General features: G+C 44.6%; 1 protein-coding gene across 1 annotated transcript in view; it reads right to left on the bottom strand.

Annotated features, from left to right (window-relative positions):
* LOC121532954 (collagen alpha-1(XXIV) chain) overlaps positions 1–8,197 on the bottom strand; it is a 179,574-nt gene extending 171,377 nt beyond the window's left edge. The window contains exon 1 of the mRNA XM_045205811.1: positions 7,741–8,197. Coding sequence (XP_045061746.1) covers positions 7,741–7,796 — 56 coding nt within the window. The 5' untranslated portion in view covers positions 7,797–8,197. The remainder of the gene's footprint in view (positions 1–7,740) is intronic.
* Between the last annotated feature and the right edge of the window lie 10,224 nt (positions 8,198–18,421).

Here is an 18,421-nt window from a genome sequence, read left to right as displayed (position 1 = left end):
CCAGTACATGTCCAGGCCCGTCTGAAGTTTGCTAGAGTGCATTTGGATGATCCAGAAGAGGATTGGGAGAATGTCATATGGTCAGATGAAACCAAAATAGAACTTTTTGGTAAAAACTCAACTCGTCGTGTTTGGAGGACAAAGAATGCTGAGTTGCATCCAAAGAACACCATACCTACTGTGAAGCATGGGGGGTGGAAACATCATGCTTTGGGGCTGTTTTTTCTGCAAAGGGACCAGGACGACTGATCTGTGTAAAGGAAAGAATGAATGGGGCCATGTATCGTGAGATTTTGAGTGAAAACCTCCTTCCATCAGCAAGGGCATTGAAGATGAAACGTGGCTGGGTCTTTCAGCATGACAATGATCCCAAACACACCGCCCGGGCAACGAAGGAGTGGCTTCGTAAGAAGCATTTCAAGGTCCTGGAGTGGCCTAGCCAGTCTCCAGATCTCAACCCCATAGAAAATCTTTGGAGGGAGTTGAAAGTCCGAGTTGCCCAGCGACAGCCCCAAAACATCACTGCTCTAGAGGAGATCTGCATGGAGGAATGGGCCAAAATACCAGCAACAGTGTGTGAAAACCTGACCTGTGTCATTGCCAACAAACGGTATATAACAAAGTATTGAGAAACTTTTGTTATTGACCAAATACTTATTTTCCACCATAATTTGCAAATAAATTCATTAAAAATCCTACAATGTGATTTTCTGGAATTTTCTTTCTCATTTTGTCTGTCATAGTTGACGTGTACCTATGATGAAAATTACAGGCCTCTCTCATCTTTTTAAGTGGGAGAACTTGCACAATTGGTGGCTGACTAAATACTTTTTTCCCCCACTGTATATATACATACACATACACATTTACACACATACACACACACATACATACATACATACACATACATATCCTTTTAAAAAATATATATATTCCCCTTTATTACTTTCCAACCCCGACACCCTTTCCCCTCTTGGAGTAAACTAGTGAACAACAACGCCTAGGCCTCTACTTCCAGCCCATACCCACTATTTACATTTTATGGACACGGTCAATTTTACAGTAATTACATTTGGTTTGTTCTTTCTCCTGAACTTCTTCTACTCTCAACCTCTCCGATAATTTTCATGATGTCCATCCGGTTTGCTTCTATATGCCATATCTTTCTAACTGTGCTCCTTCACAAAAGCTCCCAACCTACAACCCATACACTTATTATGGACACAGCGTGCCTACATTATTAGTTATCTTGTTATTGTTTGTTGTTAGTTGTTATTAGTCCCATCCTTCAATTCCATTCAACACCTCCCATCTATCTTTTAACACCATCCATATAGGATTTCTATTTGCCATATATATTTACAGTGTAGACATTGTTAATGTTGTAAATGGCTATTGTAGCTGGAAACTGCTGATTTTTTATGGAATATCTACATAGGCGTACAGAGGCCCATTATCAGCAACCATCAGTCTTGTGTTCCAATGGCACGTTGTGTTTGCTAATCCAAGTTTATAATTTTAAAAGGCTAATTGATCATTAGAAAACCCTTTTGCAATTATGTTAGCACAGCTGAAAACTGTTGTGCTGATTAAAGAAGCAATAAAACTGGCCTTCTTGAGACTAGTTGAGTTTCTGGAGCATCAGCAATTGTGGGTTCGATTACAGGCTCAAAATGGCCAGAAACAAATAACTTTCTTCTGAAACTTGTCAGTCTATTCTTGTTCTGAGAAATGAAGGCTATTCCATGTGAGAAATTGCCAAGAAACTGAAAATCTCATACAACGCTGTGTACTACTCCCTTCACAGAACAGCGCAAACTGGCTCTAACTAGAATAGAAAGAGGAGTGGGAGGCCCCGGTGCACAACTGAGCAAGAGAACAAATACATTAGAGTGTCTAGTTTGAGAAACAGACACCTCACAGGTCCTCAACTGGCAGCTTCATTAAATAGTACCCGCAAAACACCAGTCTCAACATCAACAGTGAAGAGGCGACTCCGGGATGCTGACCTTCTAGCCAAAGTTGCACAGAAAAAGCCATATCTCAGACTGGCCAATAAAAAGAAAAGATTAATATGGGCAAAATAACATAGACACTGGACAGAGGAAGATTGGAAAAAAGTGTTATGGACAGACGAATCGAAGTTTGAGGTGTTTGGATCACAAAGAAGAACATTTGTGAGACGCAGACCAAATGAAAAGATGCTGGAGGAGTGCTTGATGCCATCTGTCAAGCATGGTGGAGGCAACGTGATGGTCTGGGGGTGCTTTGGTGGTGGTAAAGTGGGAGATTTGTACAGGGTAAAAGCGATCTTGAAGAAGGAAGGCTATCACTCCATTTTGCAACGCCATGCCATACCCTGTGGACAGCGCTTGATTGGAGCCAATTTCCTCCTACAACAGGACAATGACCCAAAGCACAGCTCCAAACTATGCAAGAACTATTTAGGGAAGAAGCAGTCAGCTGGTATTCTGTCTATAATGGAGTGGCCAGCACAGTCACCGGATCTCAACCCTATTGAGCTGTTGTGGGAGCAGCTTGACCGTATGGTAGGTAAGAAGTGCCCATCAAGCCAATCCAACTTGTGGGAGGTGCTATCACTCCATTTTGGAGCATGGGGTGAAATCTCTTCAGATTACCTCAACAAATTGACAACTAGAATGCCAAAGGTCTGTAAGGCTGTAATTGCTGAAAATCGAGGATTATTTGATGAAAGCAAAGTTTGAAGGACACAATTATTATTTCAATTAAAAATCTTTATTTCTAACCTTGTCAATGACTACATTTCCTATTAATTTAGCTATATTTCCTATTCAAACCAATTTCATGTATGTTTTCATGGAAAACAAGGAAATGTCTAAGTGACCCCAAACTTTTGAACAGTAGTATATATATATATATTGTGATGTCACGAGAGGCTGTGTCCTGGAGGGACGTTACATCCCCCTGAGGTGGCTGCAAACCCAGACGGCTATGGCTCCATCTGCTGGTATGGTCGGGAACTCCACCCCTCTATGGCCAATCTTCCCACGCAGCTGAAACAAATGAGGAGCTGATGAGCTGAAGGTTTGGGAAGTGAAGAGACACACTGAGGGAGTGTGTGGGGGGTGAAGAGACACAGTCTCCAACCTGGGCTCTCTGGAGGACAAGAGTGCTGCACGTCCACTTCCATGAGGAATATACGGATTTGGAGATACTTACCTTTGGGAAATACTCACCTTTGGATATATGCACCTGTGGAAATACGTGAGAGACATTTGGAAGGACTTTTTGCTGGGTTGGCCACTAGCTGCAACGTGGACTACAGTAAGGCTGGGGAAAAGTTATTTGAGCGAGTGAGAATTATGATTTTGGATGTGGAAGAGACATCCCTGAACTGTTAACCCTTAAAGAGCCACAAGAGAACAGAATTTTGTTATACTTTCGTTAATTTCCCAAGACCTTTAATAAAATCCTTGTTTTGTTTGAACCTTGTCTCCTGGCACTACTTGAGCAACCCCGCTGAAAGCTGTGTAGCCTCTCGTGACGTCACAGATGGTGGAGAATACAGGCACGCTCAAGCGTTAATAGTGCATGTCGGAGGAGGATACCGAAGGTTTGATCACCCAGTTTTCCAAGTTGGCCGTAGGCTCCCCGCCCGACTGAAATGGAGGACATATTGAAAGCCCTTGTTGCTGGGCACGCCCAGATGCAAGCAAACGTGGCTCTCTTGGAGGAGCAAAAGAAAGCCAACCTTCTGAAGGCAGAGGAATTGCAGTTGCAGAGACAGAGGGTTGTCCCGAAAATACCCGCCCAATAAGGGCAAGTGACTTTATATCTAAGATGGGAGCTACCGATGACATTGAGGCATACCTGCATGCATTTGAGGCCACGGCCACTAGGGAAGCCTGGCCCAAGCAACAGTGGGTTGGTCTGTTAGCCCCTTCTAACCGGGAATCGCTGAATGCTGTCCGGGACCTGGGCCCTGACCAGGTTACTGACTATGATGCCCTGAAGTCTGAGATCCTCAGCAGATATGGACTCACAAAGTTTGGTATGGCCCAGCGCTTTCACAGCTGGACCTTCCAAGCAGACCAACCTCTCGGGCGCAGATGCATGAACTTGTCCGAATCGCAAGGAAATGGCTGGATCCGCAGAGGAATACAGCAGCGGCGGTGGTGGAGGCCGTTGTGGTGGATCGTTACCTACGCGCCCTGCCTTATGAGGCAAAACGGTTCATCAGTCAACAGGCCTTGACCACGGCTGATCTGACCGTGGAAGCTGTGGAAAAGTACCAGGCCACAGCGGAGATGCTGAATGCTTCCGAAAAGACCCCAGGAGTGCGGCCCCACCACAAATGGGAAGAACCCGTCCAAAAGGACCCCAAGGTCTCGAACCCAGCCACGTCAGGACTTATCCCGGCTCCAGGGGGAGCCAGAAACCAGGCGGGTCCAAGAAGAGTACACCAGAGGGGGAAACTCGACAGTGTTACGGTGTGGGGAGATGGGACATATCTCCTGGCAGTGTGGGAAACCAGCCGATGAACCTATGCCCACTGCGAGTCCTCCAGCTCAGCACCCACACACCGTTTGCCTCGCTCTTGGGAGTCGTAGATGGCGGCCCAGATCGACCCCCACCTGCCCGGTAACTGTGAATCACCATGATGTGGAGGCCTTACTGGATTCTGGTAGCCGGGCCACCCTGGTGCGTAGGATTTGGTGGGCCCAACGTGTCTGACCCCGGGGAAAGTCCTCCCAGTTTCCTGTGTCCATGGGGACACCAGAGAATACCCCCATTACTGAACTTACAATGACCAGCACACGGGGAACCATACACACGACGGCGGGGTGGTTGATTCCCTTCCCGTTCCTGTCCTAATTGGACGAGACTGCCCAGCCTTTTACCCACTCTGGAGAGAGTCTCAGGAGAGGATAACCCGAGTACCTCGGAAACGGAGAGGCAAGACTCATCCTGGGAAGGCTCCGGTGCAATCCTCCGAGTTACTCACTCCCGCCCGGGCTCTGATAGGGATGGCAGGTGCCCAGACCGACACAGAGACGGAGCTACAGAATCTGGACAAAAGAACTGTCTGGTCTGAAGGGGACCGCTGAGAGGTATCGTTTGTTAAAGCAACAGTTAGACATGAAGACAGAAGAGTTAGATATCCTCCAGGCTAAACTCCAACAGAGCTCCTTCCCCTAAGCAACAGGAGGGCTGGAGAGGCTGCGCAGGACCATCGAGGAGTGTGAGGAGACCCTGCGCAGTAGTAAGGAGAGTCCAGAAGAAGGCAGAGGAGAAGTACAAGGTGTTGGAGAACAAGATGAAGAATGCGGAGGCAGAGAGAGAGAAGGAACTGAAAGCTGCTCAACAGAAGCTAAACTCTGCTAAAACCAAGGCTGATGCGTTCAGTAAGAAACTCAAGGAGAGACAACAGGAGGCTGAGTCCTGGTCCTAGAGTTGGAGGAGTTGAAGAGAGAGCAGTCTGGCAAGCACCACGGCAATGCGGGACGCCCTCTCCCGGCGTGATGCCTTCTTCGCTGCCTTTACCCGGCGAGGACGTCGGTCCCGAGGAGGGGGATGTGTGATGTCACGAGAGGCTGTGTCCTGGAGGGACGTTACATCCCCCTGAGGTGGCTGCAAACCCAGACGGCTATGGCTCCATCTGCTGGTATGGTCGGGAACTCCACCCCTCTATGGCCAATCTTCCCACGCAGCTGAAACAAATGAGGAGCTGATGAGCTGAAGGTTTGGGAAGTGAAGAGACACACTGAGGGGAGTGTGTGGGGGTGAAGAGACACAGTCTCCAACCTGGGCTCTCTGGAGGACAAGAGTGCTGCACGTCCACTTCCATGAGGAATATACGGATTTGGAGATACTTACCTTTGGGAAATACTCACCTTTGGATATATGCACCTGTGGAAATACGTGAGAGACATTTGGAAGGACTTTTTGCTGGGTTGGCCACTAGCTGCAACGTGGACTACAGTAAGGCTGGGGAAAAGTTATTTGAGCGAGTGAGAATTATGATTTTGGATGTGGAAGAGACATCCCTGAACTGTTAACCCTTAAAGAGCCACAAGAGAACAGAATTTTGTTATACTTTCGTTAATTTCCCAAGACCTTTAATAAAATCCTTGTTTTGTTTGAACCTTGTCTCCTGGCACTACTTGAGCAACCCCGCTGAAAGCTGTGTAGCCTCTCGTGACGTCACAATATATATATATATATATATATATATATATATAAACACAGCTTGGCAACAGACCCGTTGGCAACGTTTCCCTTTGTTTTGCTCTGTGGTCTAAATGCTATTATGCTTCCATGTAGATTTCTATATGGCTCAACAGTCCCAGCCAAATGTAACAGCACTGCAAAAACAACATGCCTAGATGTAAATATCCAATACACCCATTTGGAATGTTTAGGCATAACTGCGATAGAGTATATTTTAAATCAGAGCAACCGCTGTGGTCAATTGCGCATCAGTCCGTCGGCCAGTCATCTGATTCTGTACTGGACAAGTTCTATAGAATTGGAGGAATTATTATGTTTTTTTGAAACTGAACAGTTGTTCATTTCAGTCTGCGTTTCAGAGGGCTCCTTCACTCCTCATCTGGAGTGTATTTGATCCGAAAAAAGAGGAATTTCACTCCGACTGGATGACTGCCCTCCAGTTATACACTGTTTTTGGATGTTATGGACAATTAATAGGAAATAAAGCATTATTTCCTTGAACACCCAATGAATTAATGTACCATTCCATTATAAACGATCAATTGAGCCGAACAGTTTGTTTCAGTTTTTTGGCTTCAGGTTTTTGGCAACCAAGTTACAATCTTTGGTTTACAGAAGTACTTGCTAAGAATAGGCTGGTGGTGCTGGTCAGTGTCCTCTATAGTTTCAGGGAAAATTCCTACAAGCTAAATACGCTCAGCTTATAAAGCATTATTTTCTTGCTATTATGCTGAATAAGGCATTATTTCCTTATGTTTTGTTTACACCAAGGACTGTTCGAACTTTTTGTTTAGACCGGTTGTCGGTAAAAGTTTCCGATAGTCGGTCAATTGTTGCGCAAGGTAACGTAGTCTCCAAACTTTACAGAACAGTTACTTGTAGCCTACGTGACAAAATGCCCAAAAAGAAAAAAGCTCTGCTATAAGGGGTAGCGGGGGAAGGATGGGAGAGAGAGAGAGAGAATGGAGAGAACTTCCCTTTTCGTTCTTCAAGCAGCCAGAACTGGGTTGACAGGATTACCTGGCAGATCAATTGTGCACGCAGCATGACAGTTGGAGAGGTCAAAGCCACGACCGCTGGCTGTAACCGAGCGCGCCACAACATTAAGCAAGATCAATGCTGAATTTAACATGCTGAATTTAACACCCAATGAATGAATGTACCATTCCATTATAAACGATCAATTGAGCCGAACAGTTAGTTTCCGTTTTTTGGCATCAAGTTTTAGGCAACCAAGTTACAATCTCTGGTTTACAGAAGTACTTGCTAATAATAGGCTGGTGCTGGTCAGTGTCCTCTATAGCTTCAGGGAAAATGCCTACAAGCTAAATAAGTTCAGCCGATTCCTCTCACATACCTGTCAGAACAGGTATACAGGTCTGGTAAAGGATAATTGGTTAAATTGCACTTTCAAACTGCATATCCATTTCCGTTGCATTACTTCTATTTCTGTTTGTATGCATTTTACAATCGAATAGTCTAAATTAGGCTATACATTTTTCTGTGAGGCTATTATTTCTTACTCACGTTATTGCTGCTGGAGAAACGTGTCCACTCCTTGTCCGTTGGGCTCCTAAATGCATTTGTATGCATTTGTCCAGGCAGCAGAGTTCTAAGTGAAAACAGAATTCCACGCAAGAGGATCCAGGTTCATGAGCTAGCCATTAGTTACATACAGCCAAAGGAAGCGTAACTGAACGAAGACTGCCACCTCAGAATTTCCTCATTGTATGCAGTCCAAGGAGCAAGCACGGCTTTCCCACTCACTCAAACTTCTCCCCCAACTCATTTGCTTTGCGGTTTGCAGAGCGCAGTGATTATTTTCTCTCACTCGACCTATCAAAGAGGCGCGCACGCAAGTAGGCTCGTGACTGTAGATAGAAATCTATGTATGACGAGAAAGAGCAGTGCGCCAAAGAATTACAATATTTAAATGTGGTATTTACAGTGCCATAAGAGGAATCTGAGTTCGATGCTTTCTATTGAGTGGTCTCCAACAGACAGATAGAGAGAGAGTAGCCAGCTCTGTACTTAACCTCCAGGCGCAGCATGGTCTCATAAACTAGACATAACAAAGTAAACGATAATCCGGGACCTTCAAATTAGTATGATATATGTTTGGTATGGTTACATAAGACAGAAGGTTACTTAAGGCAAAAACGAAATATGGTGGTTGGTTGAGTGGATGGGTGGGCGTATAACGGGAACATCTAGCAACCCAAATGTTGGGTGTTTGACTCTCATCACGGACAACTTTAGCATTTTAGCTAATTAGTAACTTTACAACTACTTACTACTTTTTAGCTACTTTGCAACTACTTAGCATGTTAGCTAACCATTCCCATAACCCTACCCTTAACCCTTTAACCTAACTCCTAACCCTAACCTTAATCCCTAGCCTAGCTAACATTAGCCACCTAGCTAATGTTAGCCACAACAAATTGTAATTCGTAACATATCATACGTTTTACCAAATCTGTAACATATTGTAGGAATTGCATTTCGTAACATACTGTAGAAATTGCAATTTGTAACATATCATATAAATTGTAATTCATAGCATATCATACGAAATGGATGATGGACATCTACAAATTAATACATTTCATACGAAACGTAACATATCATACTAATTGGAGCATCTCGGAATTGCATTTACTATGTTATGTCTACCCCTGAGTCCAGGGTGCCAGGTGGTAGTTTCTGCATGTGCCTTGACTTGCACTGGTGCAGGAGGAGCCTTCTGTATTCATCCCTAAGCACCAGCTGGTGTTAGAGTTCACCAATTACTGACATGTGACATCACAGATTGGATCTCTCTCCTTGGCTTGTGTCCATCAATGCTCCATTCATTGATGATTAAGGTTAGGGGCCTAAATGGAACAAAAATGCACTTTGAACTGTGTGCTCTCACAATAGGTGACAAAGCCAACCTTTATGTTGAATGGAGGGATACTGTTCTTAAATGAGGTTGAGCAGAAGTTCTGTTATAATATTCTTATGGGCTACACTCTTAGAAAAAAGGTTTCCAAAAGGGTTCTTCTACTGTCCCCATAGGATAACTCTTTTTGGTTCCAGTTAGAGAACCCTTTTTGGTTCCAGGTAGAACTCTTTTGGGTTCCATGTAGAAACCTCTGTGGAAAGGATACTACATGGAACCCAAAAGGGTTCTACCTGGAACCAAAAGAGTTCTACCTGCAACCAAAGAGGGTTCTTCAAAGGGTTCTCCTATGTGGACAACCGAAGAACCCTTTTAGGTTCTAGATAGCGCTCATTTTTTGCCACCCCACATTGTTACCTCCACTTTAGCACAGAGGAGGCCTTAAGAATAGAATGACTTAAATTTCAATGGAGGAAGCAGAACAAGCAGTGACTGAGGTGATGCAACGACTTTATAGAAACTGGGAGATAATAGAATATGAGGTTATCTCTGGGTCAGTCTGGTGTAGCCAAGATGAACCCAGGTTCACGTCCATGCTATGACAAGTGGTCAGGCCGACAGGCTTTAGTGAAGACCTTAGTTAATCCCTTCAAGGAATTGTCATCCCCACTAAGGTTTCTGCTCATCAGGGCATGTAGCAACACTCCTCACAGACCAAGGCTGCAAACACAGACCACTGGAGGGGAGGGAGAGAGAGGGGAAAAACACCAACAAATACTCCAATTCTGCTAAAAGAGGGAAATCTGAGCCTTCTACACATGATTTGTATGTATTGATGAATCACATATAGGCTTACAGTATGTCTATTTTATTATATTCTATGTCTGACTAACCGAAGGGGCATTTACAGTATCTCTGGATTCCACAGCCTAGGTCATTCCTGTTCATTTACAGTATGAGATTGGAGTTCTGTCATTCTGATGTTACACTATAGGACTCTCTGATTGTTGCTCTGTCACTCTATCTGCTACTGTATAGGACTCTCTGATTGGTGCTCTGTCACTCTATCTGCTACTGTATAGGATACTCTGATTGGTGCTCTGTCACTCTATCTGCTACTGTATAGGATACTCTGATTGGTGCTCTGTCACTCTATCTGCTACTGTATAGGATACTCTGATTGGTGCTCTGTCACTCTATCTGCTACTGTATAGGATACTATGATTGGTGCTCTGTCACTCTATCTGCTACAGTAAGGGTAGGTAACAACACACCTGCAAAACGGGGGCCCCTCAGGGGTGCGTGCTTAGTCCACTCCTTTACTCCCTGTTCACCCATGACTGCATGGCCAGGCACGACTCCAACACCATCATTAAGTTTGCAGACGACACAACAGTGGTAGGCCTGATCACCGACAACAATGAGACAGCCTATATGGAGGAGGTCAGAGACCTGGCTGTGTGGTGCCAGGATAACAACCTCTCCCTCAACGTGATCAAGACAAAGGATATGATTGTGGACTACAGGAAAAAAAAGAGGACAGAGCACGCCCCCATTCTCATCGACGGGCTGTAGTGGAACAGGTTGAGAGCTTCAAGTTCCTTGGTGTTCACATCACCAACAAACTATCATGGTCCAAACACACCAAGACAGTCGTGAAGAGGGCACGACAAAGCTTATTCCCCCTCAGGAGACTGAAAAGATTTGGCATGGGTCCTCAGATCTTCAAATGTTCTACAGCTGCACCATCGAGAGCATCCTGACTGGTTGCATAATGGCCTGGTATGGCAGCTGCTCGGCCTCTGACCGCAAGGCAATACAGAGGGTAGTGCATACGGCCCAGTACATCACTGGGGCCAAGCTTCCTGCCATCCAGGACCTCTATACCAGGCGGTTTCAGAGAAAGGCCCTAAAAATTGTCAAAGACTCCAGCCACCCTAGTCATAGACTGTTCTCTCTTCTACCGCACTGGTACTTGGCTCATTGTTGGTTAAGGGCTTGTAAGTAAGCATTTCACTGTAAGGTCTACAGCTGTTGTATTCGGTGCATGTGGCAAATACAAATTATTGTATTTTATTTGAGTATAGGATACTCTGATTGGTGCTCTGTCACTCTATCTGCTACAGTATAGGATACTCTGATTGGTGCTCTGTCACTCTATCTGCTACAGTATAGGACTCTCTGATTGGTGCTCTGTCACTCCAATGCTACAGTATAGGACTCTCTCTCTCTGATGTGATCTGATTATGACCTGATCTTTATTGTTTTTGGCTTGAGCCTAAAATAGCACAGACCCCACACGGGCCTCCCATCAACTACAGTTTTATTGCAATAAAATCCTAAGAAAAAATTATATAGGCCACCAATCACTGTCTGCATGCCAAAATGGGTAGTAAAATATGAATGTTAAAGTAACTGTCCTGTGTTTCCAGATTTCTATGAAATATGACCTATAGATAATTACAATATGAGTGAAATTAGTGGTCCTCTGTAGCTCAGCTGGTAGAGCACGGCGCCTGTAACGCCAAGGTAGTGGGTTTGATCCCCGGGAACACCCATACACAAAAAATGTATGCACGTATGACTGTAAGTCGCTTTGGATAAAAGCGTCTGCTAAATGGCATATTATTATTAAATAGTTTTCCTTCCCATTTTTTTTTATTAACTATGTTTAAAAGCAGGTTTTCTGTTTTGGAATGGTGTGCACGTTTACCAACAACAGAATGGTGTGGGCGTATACCGGTCAATAAAAACATTAATGTGAGTAGACCGCTGATTGGCCAACTCATCCACCTCAGGGGTCAACAACATTATTCATTTACAATCCTCCCTGAGTCAATAACATTATTTGGGTATGAGTTAACAGAATATTAACTTTTAAAGTGAGATTTTCTCTGGACAGTTACTTTAAGCTTCAGGAATGAATTGTGTACTTTGGTACACTCTTAGAAAAAAAGGTGCTATCTATAACCTAAAACAGTTCTTCAGCTATCCCCATAGGAGAACCCTTTGAAGAACCCCTTTGGGTTCCATGTAAAACCCTTTCCATAGAGGGTTCTACATGGAACCCAAAATAGTTCTACCTGGAACCAAACGCGTTCTCCTATGGGGATAGCCGAAGAACCCGTTTGGAACCCTTTTTTCTAAGAGTGTAATATTTAGCTAAGAATGTTCTTTTTTTTTTTGTTGCTAAAACCAGAGAGAAAATGTGTGTGATATTTCATAAGTGATTCATTTGAGGTTTGTAAACATCAGACACTGACAGTGGTTATTATACAAGTCAAGCTCCTGTGGTTTTGGTTTACATTGATTAGGTGGGAGGAAAAGTAACTCATTTACTTCTGCTCCTGAAAGAAGGTACAATACCGTATGTACAGTGTCTTCAAAAAGTATTCATACCCCTTAACTTATTCCACATTTTGTTGTGTTACATCCTGAATTCAAAATTGATTAAATATATTTTGTTCTCACCCATCTACACACAATACCCCACAATGACAAAGTGAAAACATGTTTTTAGACATTTTAGCAAATTTATTGAAAACGAAATACAGAGCCTCCCGAGTGGCGCAGCTATCTAAGACACTGCGTCGCAGTGTTGCGGCGTCACTACCGCCTGGGGTGAGACCGGGAGTCCCATAGGGCGGTGCACAATTGGACCAACATCGTCCGGGTTTGGGGAGGGTTTGGCCAGGGTGGCTTTACTTGGCTCATTGCGCTTGTGGCGGGCTCGGTCATCAGTTGAACGGTGTTTCCTCCGACACATTGGTGCAGCTGGTTAAGCGAGCGTGTGTTAAGAAGCACGGCTTGGCGGGTCATGTTTCGGGGGATGCATGACTCGACGTTTGCCTCTCCTAAGCCCGTTGCAGCGATGAGACAAGACCGTAATCATGAATTTGGGGTGAAAAAGGGGGTAAAAAATATTAAAATGAAATACAGAAATATCTAATTTACATAAATATTCACACCCCTGAGCCAATACATGTTAGAATCACCTTTGGCAGATATTAGAGCTGTGAGTCTTTCAGGGTAAGTCTCTAAGAGCTTTCCACACCTGGATTGTACAATCCTTGCACATTATTCTTTAAAAAATGCTTCAAGCTCTCAAGTTGGTTGTTGATCATTGCTAGACAGCCATTTTCAAGTCTTGCCCTAGATTTTCAAGACGATTTAAGTCCAAACTGTTACTAGGCCACTCAGGAACATTCAATGTCTTCTTGGTAAGCAACTGCAGTGTATGTTTGGCCTTGTGTTTTAGGTAATTGTCCTGCTGAAAGGTGAATTTGTCTCCCAGTGTCTGTTGGAAAGCAGACTGAACCAGGTTATCCTCTAGGATTTTGCCTGTGCTTAGCTCTATTCCATTTATTTTGATCCTAAAAAAACTCCCCAGTCCTTGCCAATGACAAACATGCCCATAACATGATGCAACCACCACCATGCTTGAAAAGATGAAGTGTTGTGTTGGATTTGCCCCAATCATAACGCTTTGTATTCAGGACATAAAGTTAATTTCTTTGCCACATTTTTAGCAGTTTTACTTTATGCCTTATTACAAACAGGATGCATGTTTTGGAATATTTGTATTATGTACAGACTTCCTTCTTTTCACTCTGTCATTTAGGTTAATATTGGGAAGTAACTACAATGTTCTTGATCCATCCTCAGTTTTCTCCTACCACAGCCATTCAACTCTGTAACTGTTTTAAAGTCACCATTGGCCTCATGGTGAAATCCCTGAGTGGTTTCCTTCCTCTCAGGCAACTGAGTTAGGAAGGACACCTATATCTTTACAGTGACTGGGTGTATTGATACACCATCCAAAGTGTAATTAATAACTTCACAATGCGCAAAGGGATATTCAATGTCTGCTTTTTTTTTTCTACCAATAGGTGCCCTTCTTTGTGAGGCATTGGAAAACCTCCCTGGTCTTTGTGGTTGAATCTGTGTTTGAAATTCACTGCTCGACTGAGGGACCTTACAGGTAATTGTATGTGTGGGGTACAGAGATGAGGTAGTCATTCAAAAATCATGTTACACAACATTATTTCAAACAGAGTGAGTCCATGCAACTTATTATGTGACTTTTAAAGCACAGTTTTACTCCTGAACTTATTTACGCTTGCCATAACGATGTGATTGAATACTTATTGACTCAAGACATTTCAGCTTCCCATTTAAAATTAATTTGTAAAAATGTCTAAATACATAATTCCACTTTGACATTATGTGGTATTGTGTCCAGGCCAGTGACACAATTTAATCCATATTAAATTCAGGCTGTAACAGAACAAAATGTGGAAAAAGTCAAGGGGTGTGAATGCTTTCTGAAGCGACTGTATCATACAGCGATTATAACTTTACGTTTCCCCCCTTAAAATGGGTCCTCCTTTATTTTAAGGAAAAAAGATCATGGTCACGACTTTCCAAACAAACCAGCTTTAACCCACTTCCACCATTCCTCCAGGTTGACCCATTAAACTAGAACAAACATGGCTCTGTGAGTCAGTCAGCCCGTCAGTGACTGGGATGAGAGTCATACCAGACCTCAGCATCTCTCTCCTTCCATCCCTCAACCTCTCTCTCCCTGTGTCTCTCTCTCTCTCCCTCTTTCTCTCAGCCTCCCTCTCCCTCTCAGGGAGCCAGTGCATATGGTTTGATGTTTAGGGAGGATGATGGCGCTGGAGAGGAGACAGAGCAGTTCCTGCCTCAAATCTCCAGGTGGAACCCAGGGAGCTCCTCAGCTCACCAAGCCACAGAGCCAGGCTCTTTGGAAGAAGCGCAAAAACAAAAACGTCCAGCCATCACCATCTAAACTGAGGACAGTACATGGCTCTGGATCATAGAAATCGGTATTATTAATGATATAGGATAACATTAATCTTATGGTGGGTTAGGTACTGTGGTGCGTTTGATGGTTGTTGTACCACATAACGGACTGAAGCTATCCTTTTGCAGCAGTGCGTCAAGTCAAGCACTGTTTTCTCATCAAAGGGAGTCTCTCTGAGGACAGAGGAGCACGTGCTCGGATGTGACTCTGCATTTGCCATCAGTGAGCATCTCAGGATAGTAATGCCTTGACCAGATGTTTTCCTATACCTTCATGAAAACAAGTGTTGAAATGCTGCCTAACATCCAACATCACCGATGAATGAAAAGAGCTACTTTGATATTGGCTTTCCTCATTCACTCTGTGACTTGGACAGAGTAGTTTAAAAGTCTAAGCACAGTGATGATACAATATATTGATTGGAACAGTGTCTTATTCCTGCTCCTAGGAAACATACTGTTTTTGATGAATGGTCCCTGGTCAAAAGCAGTGCACTATACATTTAACAGACACTCTTATCCAGAGCGACTGCATACATTATTTTTTATACTGGCCACCCGTGGGAATCGAACCCACAACCCTGGTGTTGCAAACACCATGCTCAACCAACTGAGCTACATCCCTGCTGGGCATTCCCTCCCCTGGACCAGTTGTGCACCGCCTCATGGGTCTCCCGGTCGCAGCTGGCTATGACAGAGCCTGGATTCGAACCAGGATCTCTAGTGGCACTACTTGCACTGCGATGCAGTGCGTTAGACCACTGCACCACTCGGGAGGGCGTAGGGTGCCATTTGGAACGTAACCCTTACTACCTCACTAAACATTCCACCCTCTCTAATTAGAGGAGGGGTAGAGGTAGAGGAGCTGTGTTATCATGTGAGTGAAGGAGCTGTGTAATTTCTTTCCAGTGTTGTGAGTCGCCACCCGTCACCCAGGCCTGTGATTTCGCTGAGTGTGGATAACAGCTGGGGGAGTGCTTAACAGATGGTGGGGTAGAGAGGTCTGGGTAGAGAGGCACGTGTAGCTGAAACAAGCCTCCATGGCAGTCAGAGTGTGCTGGGGCGGGAAGGTGAGTGTGTTGTGGGGTCACAAGGACCACTGGAGAGGAGGAGAAGAGGAGATGGAGAGAAGGAACAGAGAAGAGGAGAAGAGTAGGAGGAGAGGAGGAGAAGAGGAGGAGGAGAGGAGGAGACAAGGAACAGAGAAGAGGAAAGGAGGAGACAAGGAACAGAGAAGAGGAGAAGGAGAGGAGGAGGAGAAGAGGAGACGAGGAGAGTAACAGAACAGAGGAACAAGGGGAGCTCAGGGACTAGGGTGTCTGGGGCCAAAGAGGGATTTGGGGAACATGGAGGGGAAGTGACTACCCTCTTGAGTCTACTGGGGGGGCGTGGGTGGTGTGGGTTGTTGGAGGGTAAGAATGGACTTGCTGTATGAGACACAACCCATTCCGCGACCAAAGAGAGAACAGACAGGGAGCCATTTGTACACTGTAAACCGCAATTACTCAAAACATTTTTTTATGAGTACAGTTACTTAAAGTGATTTAGTAGTCTTTACTCAAACCGACAAAGTCACTGTGACCCTGTATGTGGTCCAGATTTGAGTTCTATCAGCTTGCCTTTTCGAGTGAACTGTTACCACCCATGACTGTATTTGTTAGTGACAGAGACATGGCTGTTAAATTCATTAATTTTCTGTCCTGTGGTCTTCACCAAGTGAGTTCCTAGGCGAATGTTCAATAAGCTCTCACAGTCTCGCTGCAGAATTAGATGTTTATCCACATTCTCCAAACACCAAATTTTGAAGTTGCTCTAAACGTCGAATGTCAAAGTGTTTTTGTTGCGCCTGCTGCTCTGTATCATTACATTTCTCTTTATTAATTCATAATTCGTTTTGCACAAGTAGCGCAGAAGTCAACCAAAACCACAAAAACAAGTCTGTGTGTCAATTCTCAACACACACTGGCATCCAACCCCCTCATCACATTCATGTCTCCAACCACCAAAGGCTGTTGAACTTTTATGGTTTCCTCTCCTGAATATCCTCAAGCAGTTTTGGAAAACTCAGAGCTGAGTGTCTCTGTCTGTGCTTGCAGTTATCCGTATACCTGAGAAAAAAGACTAAAGGGAAGGAGAACGGAAAAAAAGAAATACATTCTGTCAGTAAAGTAAGTCATTTTGTCTGTGCACGTTTCCAATTGAAAAATCATTTTTCAAATGTTTTTTTCCTCCTGTGCTTTTCCCTGGTGGCTTAGCTCTGTTATCACGTAGCATTAAATGAGGACCCCACCCCAAACCCCCCCTGATGACTTTCCCTTATCTCCATTATCCAGGAGGAGAGAGGAAAAAAGTATGTACTCCAAAAGAAAAAGTGTCGACATGGATCTACTCAGGAAAAATCCTTTCTTTGCCACATTTTAACAGAAAACATGCTGTGTATTTCTGAGGGTATAATTAAGCGATAATGCACGGGGGTTTGGTATATGGCCAATATACCATGACTAAGAGCCAACTTATGCTTGGATGGTGTGACGCAATCGGCGTGCGGCCAAATTGAGCTCTGTACCGCATCACTGTGCGCATTTCAAATTTTTGAACAATGCGGAGGGCTCCGTATAGGTCCGCATTGACATGACTGCTTGACGGTGGTGAGGGCGGGAGGTCCTGTATAAACACAAACTCACTTCTTTGACAACTTCCTTCACGACAGAGCTGTGCTGCTCGGCGAAGCGCAAGGACTATGAATGCCCTAACTTCTGCAGAGGCCATATCACCGTAAATGCTGCACAGCCAATGCAGACGTTGGATTGACCATACAGTGCCTTTAAGGGCTATTCCAAGCACGATGCAACGTGGAGTGCCTGGATACAGCTCTTAGCCAAGGTATATTATTGGCCATTCCTCTCTGCAGATCCTCTCAAGCTCTGTCAGGTTGGATGGGGAGCGTTGCTGCACAGCTATTTTCAGATCTATCCAGAGATGTTGGATCGGGTTCAAATCCGGGCTCTGGCTGGGCCACTCAAGGACATTCAGAGACTTGTCCCGAAGCCACTCCTGCATTGTCTTGGCTGTGTGCTTAGGGTCGTTGTCCTGTTGGAAGGTGAACCTTCACCCCAGTCTGAGATCCTGAGCGCTCTGGAGCATGTTTTCATCAAGGATATCTCTGTACTTTGCTCCGTTCATCTTTGCCTCGATCCTGACTAGTCTCCCAGTCCCTGGCACTGAAAAACGTCCCTACTGCATGATGCTGCCACTACCATTCTTCACCGTATGGATGGTGCCAGGTTTCCTCCGGACGTGATGCTTGGCATTCAGGCCAAAGAGTTCAATCTTGGATTCATCAGGCCCTTCTCCCCCGATTGCTCAGTTTGGCCGGGCGGCCAGCTCTGGGATGAGTCTTGGTGGTTCCAAACTTCTTCCATTTAAGAATGATGGAGGCCACTGTGTTCTTGGGGATCTTCAAAGCTGCAGAAATGTTTTGCTACCCTCCCCCAGATCTGT

Source organism: Coregonus clupeaformis, chromosome 20 (genome assembly GCF_020615455.1).
Source record: "Coregonus clupeaformis isolate EN_2021a chromosome 20, ASM2061545v1, whole genome shotgun sequence".
In the NCBI taxonomy this organism is placed as follows: domain Eukaryota; kingdom Metazoa; phylum Chordata; class Actinopteri; order Salmoniformes; family Salmonidae; genus Coregonus; species Coregonus clupeaformis.
Note: the sequence above shows the minus strand (reverse complement) of the source record. Positions and strands in the feature narration are given on the sequence as shown.